Source organism: Embiotoca jacksoni, unplaced genomic scaffold, assembly GCF_022577435.1.
Source record: "Embiotoca jacksoni isolate LCO1_2020_lvr unplaced genomic scaffold, fEmbJac1.0.p SCAF_12, whole genome shotgun sequence".
NCBI classification, from domain to species: Eukaryota; Metazoa; Chordata; class Actinopteri; family Embiotocidae; genus Embiotoca; species Embiotoca jacksoni.
In genome coordinates, this window is record NW_027185252.1 from 1,008,745 (window position 1) to 1,017,500 (window position 8,756).

The window sequence follows — 8,756 nt, forward strand, 5'->3', positions numbered from 1 at the left end:
TTAAAATGTTTAGTCCAAGCCAAGATAACTTCAAACTTTGGAAAGCTTCTTCCAGAAATGTACAAGATTTCAAAGCCTTCAATTTTCCTAAAAAGGCAGAATGGTACTCAAACAAACATCCCTTTAAGTGTCATTAATCTTTTAAGTGTATCTTTAATATGACATCATCATGTTTTTTTACATTTGTAGTACGTTCAGTTTCTAACAAACAGGATCTGTGTACAGATGGAGAGACAATCAAACACTGCAGCACCTCCATGAACCTGCAGTCAGCCTCATTTCTAAAATCATACGTTTCTTCCAATCTTGAATTTGTGTCGATGGAAAGTACTTTATTCAAATTATGTTGTATCTTCCCTCTGAGAAATCGGCTGGAAACACTCTTTTACTGTGTCAAACTGAGTCTTTGCCAGCACAACCTGTTCTTATTCCAATTTGTAAAAGGATGATCAGGATGTGAACGCATCAGAAACGATGCAGGCGGCGAGACACTGCTGGCAAAAACATTGTTTTTTTCATTTTGTAATTTTGGCCTGTTTTACTTTCATAATATGTCTTTTTTTCAGAATAGTGGAAAGAAAACATCCATTTTACTATATTTTGTCTATTTACTACTGTAGATGTCTCCAAAATGTACCAAAAGTTTGCATATGAATAAGAAATATTTTCTAAATGCAGGCTAGGATTAATTTTACAACATCAACATGTTTTATCTTATAGCTGAATTCTCCTCTTCAGAAGCACTTACATACTCCAAACTTTCCAGTTTTATTGCCATTTATATTCTGCAGGTTTTTAGTGAGAGGTTTGTTCATATATGATTCATTGGCTGATTTATATAACATTTTACTCACCCAAAAAAAAAGAAAAAAAAACATGGAGAAAATGTTTTTTTATTGACGTATTTTGTGATTTGTGATTAAAAAAAAGAAAGAAAAAAAAAAGAGCTCCAATATCCTCTCTGGAAAAACCTTGGATTCAAATATGTCAACAAAATGAAACGAGGATTTTGAACCTGGCTTCATCCAATGTTCACACTACTGTTCTGGAAAATGATGCGAATAAGCGCTTATTTAATTAAGATAACGCATCATTTGCATATTTAAACATATCTTAATGTAAGTAATTAACTGTGGAAGTTTATTAGATGTTTGTTTTTACCGTTTTCACCTGTAATTTCTTTACCTCATGCTTTTTATTTTTTCTTCTGAGGTGAATCAAAGTCAGATTTTTTTCAGACATTAAAGTTTCGAGCTAAAATGTCAAAGTTTCTTATTGCAAATATATTCAGAGAAGTTTCTCCTGTCGTCTGTAGATGCTTCAGCTGAGGTTTATATATAGAATAAATCCAACTTCCTCAAGAAATTGTGTCATGGCCGGTCTGATTGGTCACATAACTGTGTGAGCGTGTGTGATGCTAATGAGGCTGGTGTCCTGCAGAGGTTCCTCTAAAGGGATTGTGACAGTGACAACCTTGTTAATCAGACATCAAGCTGGAAACTTTGTCTGAAGACATAAACAAAACAAAAAAAGAAACATAAAAGTACTTTAAAGACAAGAAATTGCACCAAAATAGGCCTGTCTTCTGCCCTCGTGTTACAAATGTCTAGAAGTTAGCGTGTAGACGATGTGGAGATCATAATGAGGAGAGGAAAGTGTCGCTGCCGCAGAGATGCCTACCAAAGATAGGTTCGTGTAGTAGGTAAGAAATCAAACCACCTCACATCTTTAAGGCTTTTAAAAAAAAACAACACTTTCTTCTGCTGTCCCGTGTTGCTTTTGAGGAGCTCGCGGCAGATCTTTACTGCTGAGTTTACCTTGTCAAGCATATTGTGAAGATCGGAAAATCAGAGAGCCGCTTTGTTTCATTGCATATTTCGGTCTCTCCGGGGACGAAGGATGAGCATGAAGGGAATTGAAAAAGAGAAGAACCGGGGACCTGCGCGGTGCCACGGTACAGCTAATTTAGATTATCTCATCGTGAAGGGTGCAAACAGGAGAGAGATGACAGAGGAGGAATCAGTGAGGATGAGGAAGAGATTCAGAAGAGACGGGAAGCAATAAAGTGAAAGATATACAGCAGTATTAGAGCGAAGCATGTCTGAACAAAATGAAGGGCATAAATCTCATCAGAAAAAAAAAAGATATGAGGTTGACACAAGAGGTGTCTGGGAAAATAAATCGGTGGAACAAAGTATGTTGATATTCGAGATAGTTTATCCGTACATGAACGCTGAGCATCAACAAGTCGTCAGATGCATGAAACCAGCCTGTTCTCTGTTTTTAGAGTTTAAAATTAAAAAATAATATCGGGCTGTCAAGATTACATCATAGCGTTGTTCTTTCTAAACTTACATTGAAGTCCACCATGAAATTCAGCATCATAAAACATTTTTTAGTCCCACGTCACATTATAAGCTTCATATATCTGGTGTTTGTGGCAGGAATGACTGTAGAACTTATTGCATGTGTAAGCTGCTTTTGTTCAACTAAATTCTTCAAGTATTTGAATTCTGACTTTTATTCTTATATTTCTTGATGTTTTTCCGTACAAAGAAACACAGAGCGCGTCACGGTGCAGATTCTCTAATCAACGCTGTGATGAATCGGGGCTTCGAACGGCCTTATTAATGATTCATTTCACGCTGTTTCTGACATTTTCCAACGCAGCTGCAACTTAGAGAAAATGATAGGACGGAGAACTAGTTTGATGTGCAAATGATGTGCATGTATGCATTGCTGTGAAGGCTGCTAGCAAGTCAATTTCAAATGTTTTTAAATATTTAAGGGGCTGATATAGATATATATATATATATATATATATATATATATAATATCCTCAGCTCATGGGCAAAGTATGAGCAGCTGATTGTGTGTTACGTGTTAGATATGATTGTCTCCAAAGGAAACAGAAGATTATGTAAATGTGTGACCCACTAAATGAACATTTATACAGTTTTTCCTGAAATAATGTCTTGTTGACAAAATATTGAGTTTTGCATTTGCAACTGTTTGAATTATTGCTTTATTTTATACTTTGCATTTCTTGTATGAAAAGTTAACTATTATTATTATTATTAATTACATTCAAGAATAAGCAATCATTTCCAATAATTTGGGCTTGTGACACTTTATTGTTTAATTTGAATACATTTTGAGGAATCTAAAAGTTTTTCAAAAAGGGTCGATTGGACATGAAATGTGTTTTTGAGTCAGTCTGGTCCTTTCAATCGTTTCATATCTTGGGCCATCTTTAGACAGCTGTAACCTCCATATTAGGAACCATTAGGGATGCATTGTGAGTGACTAGTTATCCTGTAAATGAACATTAATAGTGATTACTTTGCTAGACTAGCTGGATCATTTTCAAAGTCAGCCGTCTGTGGTACGGAGGAGTAACTATAGAAATATCCTCCGAATGATTGTTTCCTTTAACAAATGACTGGAGAGCAGCAATCTGCTTTTTTGTTGCTTCACATTTAGCAATCACTGCAATAGGTGAGATTGCCAGGTTTCACCGTTGTTTGAAGACTTGTGACACAACCAGATGCTTTTGTGCTTTTTGATTTTATCAAAGGCGTCAGCCGCCTCCCTCTGTTCTCACCTCGGTGTAATGTGCCTCAGTGCCTGGAAAAAAAGGCAGGAACGATGTTGAGAAAAGGTGAGAAGGCAGAAATAGATGTAAATTGACTCCCATTTCTACTCCGACGACAATCAGCTCCCCAAAATCAAAGGTTTAATGCGGGCATTAACCCTTTAGCCCCCACGAGCTCCTCAGCGTGTGATAAAGATGTGAAAGGTTAACAGAAGTCTAAATATACACCGCAGAAGAAGTTTCAGTCTGAGCGCAAACTTTCTGTTGCAAGAAGACATTTGCAGAGATGTATCCGAGTGATTCCTCCTAACATGTGAACTGCTTCCTGTTGTTGTCTCCTCAGTACTGCAAACGCCCCCCCCCAGCCTCGCCAGGGAAACGTGTGCGAGTCCAGCTTCGCGCACTGCAACATCACGGCCCCGCCCTCCGGCGGCTCCAGAGGCGCCGCGAAACATCACAGGTACGTTCGATGGCACACGTGGACACCAGCCTGGTGTCACCGTTGTTGTATTCTAGTAGACTTCGGCTTCATTTTTAACACCTTCACATTCCCATTCAACTTCTGTGTCCATCAGTTATCTCGGTGTTGTTAGCTAAAGTCACTCCTTCTTATTAGTTTTCTGGAGGTCCATCTGAAAATAATCCCTCATTCATTAGAAAAGAAGATTCAAGAAGACCTGTTTTTGGGGGCGTGTCTGTTTGATTGACAGATCTGGTGGTGCAGTCAGGTTACAGCTATCGGTGGGCGGGACGTGGCATCGCCTGATCCAACGCTCACTCTTCCCCCCGGCTCGTCCAAATATGGTCACTTCCTGCTCCAAAATGCCGCCGGTTAAAATCCGACGGCCGTTGACTTGGTTGGTTGGTTGCCGCTTGCCTGACAACTGGTGGCCGATCGGTCCCCCTTTCGGCTGACTAAGCGTTAATGTGAACAGGGTTTCCAGATTCTAATCACAGCGAAGGAAACTGAATCCGCGAGCCGGGCTCGACTCGTCCAGCTCTCATGTTCCTCTGTTGATGCCGCTGCTGTAATAATGCAGATTACACCAACAATGGGGGCTACTTCTGTGCCCTCTCCTGTTATCAACGCGGCCCAAGCGAAGAGAGAAATTGAATTATCCCCACTCCAGTGCAGCCACAGCTAATTGCTGATTTATGGAAGAATGATAGTAATTATAATTAAAGCTATAAACACGTTACTAAGCATATCTATAACAGTCAGGGAAGCAGAGGAGATGGGACAGAGATAACACTGTTCAGTGGCGTGTTCGTCGGCAGCAACACACTCCAACACACACACACACACACACACACACACACACACACACACACACACACACACACACACACACACACACACACACACACACACACACACACACACACACACACACACACACAAGTGCCTACTTCTGACAGAGTTAGAATTCACATCTTTGCCAAGGCTGGATTTTCTGTTACGGTACACATGAGCAAACACATTCGCAGAGCCGAGCCCCAAAAAAAAAAGTTCCCTACATCAGACCGTCTGCTGGTATTTCTTCTTTTATAGTTTAAATGAATTGAACTCGATATTCAGTGACCTCTGACCCCGGTTTCTGTGTTTGTACGTGTCAGAAAGAGTGAAAAATACAGATTTGGGATTAAACATGAGAGTAAGCCTTGTTTAAACTTCCGTCGACCCCGAGGGAAAGGGAAGAAGTCAAATGCACCCATAATGCTTTTTTTATTTTGCCTCTCAGCACACCCGTGGTTTTTCTCTACCTCGCACCGCTCAGCTACTCCTGGAGCAGCCGGAGGTTAATCGCCCCCTTTTTTATTTATTTTTTTTCGAGCGGATGCAGCCGGTACTTGAGGCGATATTTCCCCCGGACGAATCTGAAATACGATCAGGCAACCTTTGCGACCAAAAAGTCCACCTTCGTCTCTCCGAGAGCACTCGGCTGCTCTTACCGCACGCACGACATCCTCGGTGGGCGACCGGGATTTATTTGTTTGCAATCACATCAGCTGAGGCAGCGACTCGGACACTATTGTCGGGATAGCGGAGTGTGCTGTGATGCTACGATCCAAAACCGGCAGGAAAAAAATTAATGGCCAAGACTAATTCCGTGTTGCGGAAATATCTCATATAAAGGCCTTTATGAAGAAAAAAAAAAAAAACCCTGCCAACACTATTAAATGCCTGAATGTAAGCTTCCAGTTTTTATGCCTAAGAAAACCATTTTTAGAGGCAAATTTATCCCTCAAAAGAGCAGATTTAAATATGAATGAGGGCTTCGAGCGGCGTTTTTGGGCAAAAATGAAAACTAAACTCCAAATATAAGAGCGGCATGAAGTGGGAATTTGTTACTTTTGTACGACATTCGTAATGTACTCAACATTATATCGCTCTATTTTGCAGTACAACTCGTCACAAACCTTTTTTTTTATAACATGTTTAACTTTCTATAGGTCCTGATGATGAAACTCTGATGAAGCCCTTCATTACTGCATGACCTTTTCCAGTGATCTATTCGCAAACTCTTGAACTTCATTTGTGTTTTCGACGAGAGGAACTTATGTCTATTTTTAACTCCCGCTTTCCGCATCATCTTTCTGATGCCTCAGTCACACAGCGCTAATTAAAAAAGAAGTTTCTTGTTTCAAGCAAACACAGAAATGTGCCAAAGGTGCGTGGGTTACAAACATAGACTGTTTATAAAAGTGTTTGTAGTTTCCAGGTCTGAAAAATGAGGCCGATGCAGAAGTGTCTTCAGCTGCAATACCAGCGAGTGCCACTAGAGGTCGGCTCCAAAAAGCCTCCGGCTCCATAGACTCCCATTCAACTTCTCTCATCAAATCCAAAGTGAATAAAATGTGTCCATCAGTTATCTCGGTGTTGTTAGCTAAAGTCACTCCTTCTTATTAGTTTTCTGGAGGTCCATCTGAAAATAATCCCTCATTCATTAGAAAAGAAGATTCAAGAAGACCTGTTTTTTGGGGGCGTGTCTGTTTGATTGACAGGCCTGTGGTGCAGTCAGGTTACAGCTATCGGTGGGCGGGACGTAGTATCGTCAGGTTTCCAATCAGATCCACTGCTGGCTCCTCCCCCCAGCTCGTCCAAATATGGTCACTTCCTGCTCCAAACCGCTCCGAACTATTAAAGATGGTGACGGACAGAATCTGAACTGGAGGCTTCATAACGTTCACAAACTGACGGGTGACGTTGCCGCTGGCTGCCGCTTGGTTAGAGATTTTGTTCCTGAGCCTCTTCGACCGCTCAGTTCTTTCTATTGGTTGCGAGTAAGGAGAAGTTTGACACGTTGACCTAAACTTCATGGGTCTAAAATTCTGGCTGCAAAACTTTCCTGAACCTGCATGAATTAATTAATAAAAAATTAGAAACCCATGGACCGATAAATAATTAGACACAGCTCCCTGAACAGAGGCGACACCAACAGCGGCAGCAGCTTGACCAAAAAAAAAGTGGCCGTGAAAGTTCACTGTCTGTTTCGCATCAGAATCGCATCTTCTTCCTGTGATTATAATGAAGCAACACGTGATTAGTAACGTAATAAAACCAAACATTTTCTCTTTCAGAAGCGGTTCTTTGTCTCACAGCCCCGACCAGAGAATACGGGCGTCCCATTGGTCGGCTCCTCGCAGGACCCCGCCCATACCGAGGGGAAGGCTCAACCCGATTGGAGGATCCAAGTTTTCGGGCCCCGCCTACCACCACCTTCAGGAAATGGACTCATCTGAGAGGGAGGCAGAAGCACAAAAAGGGTGAGAATTAACTGAAGGCCGTGGTGAAAATATTCTAAATATAACACTTAAACTAATGTACACTTTTTTTTAAGTGGATAAAACAAGTTTTCCTGCTGAAGGAAAAAATAGCTCAGTTTAGTGTTGGAAGAGCATCTTGCTTCTCCGTCACTCATCTACTGCCGGTACACTGATCGTACATAAATACTCGTTAAAAAAAAAAAAAATCACAATAATCCGTAAATGTACTCAAATGACCGAATTGACATGTATTTTCCTCATTGTATGTAGAAATAAAGGCTCTTTTGGGGCGTAGGTGCGGCTTCAGGATTGAGGGTACTTTGAGGTTTTATCCGCACTTTCTTTTCTCTCTCTTTCATTTCTGTCTCTGCTTTTTCTTCTTCTTCTTCTGTATCCTCCGAGTGCTGAGTCATTGAAAAAAAAAAAAAAAAAAAACACTAGCTGGAAAAGTACAAGCCTGCAGTGGACAAAGCTTTGGATTTCATTTCAAGAGTGGATATTTCAAAGCCAATTCTCAGTGTGTGTGTGTGTGTGTGTTTTTAAGAAAGAAATGAAAAAAATAAATAAAAGCCCTGTATTTCTTTTAACCTCCTTCACCGCCCCTCATCCCTTTTGTTTTCCAATCTGCTGAGCAGAGATAAAAACAAGGTCGTGCGATGTGGTGGTCGGCGGTACGGTGGCACGTGTTCAAAAGGAAAACGCTCGGGGCGGTGCTCGGGATTTTAAGGAGCAGATACGGACACTTCTGCATCTTTATCTCTGTTTAACGTGACGTCTCGGCAGGTGGACGTAACACAGGCGCCGCGGGTGATTGTCTTTCGAGATTGGTATTGATTCTGAGACAGAGAGAAGAGATATTATTTGGTGTGTGTGTAGTGCGCGCACGGCAGTCGAGGGTAAACGCAAATGATCGGCGAGGAATGTATTCGGTGTGAAAAAGGCGCTGTGCTTTGACCCATTTGGGGGCGGGGGGGCGGGGGGGCGGGGGGGGGGGGGGGGGGGATCATGAGTCAGTGCTTTATGCCCACCTGGACCGGCAAAGCTTCACTTTCGGGCCTTCAGGTCCCAGCGGCCGCGGCTCAGGATTAAGCTCCACCTGACCTACATGCATACTGAAAAGAAGGAGGAAGAGGGAGACGGAAACATGTTGGAGCACATGTACATGCAGGTGAGAGCTCCTCTGCCCCCCCCCCCCTCCACCCACCACCACCCCCCACCCTCTCCACCCCCCCACCGAGTCCTTATTTACACAGGATCACTGGCCTGGAAATCACCAGACATGCTTACATGGTACGAGGTCAGCTCTCCTTCTGCCTTCCGGTCACCTGAAGTGAAGAACACCGACGCTGTAAAACATCACAGAGATTTACTCGATGTCAATATGGTCACAGAG

The 8,756-nt window shown here is 42.0% G+C and overlaps 1 protein-coding gene across 1 annotated transcript in view; it reads left to right on the forward strand.

Annotated features, from left to right (window-relative positions):
* Nucleotides 1-8,756, forward strand: part of LOC138195083 (pro-neuregulin-3, membrane-bound isoform) — a 311,951-nt gene that overhangs the window by 295,539 nt on the left and 7,656 nt on the right. Inside the window, 3 exon segments of the mRNA XM_069144146.1 lie at nucleotides 3,939-3,962; nucleotides 3,964-4,055; nucleotides 7,178-7,363. Of these exon segments, the coding sequence (XP_069000247.1) occupies nucleotides 3,939-3,962; nucleotides 3,964-4,055; nucleotides 7,178-7,363 (302 nt within the window).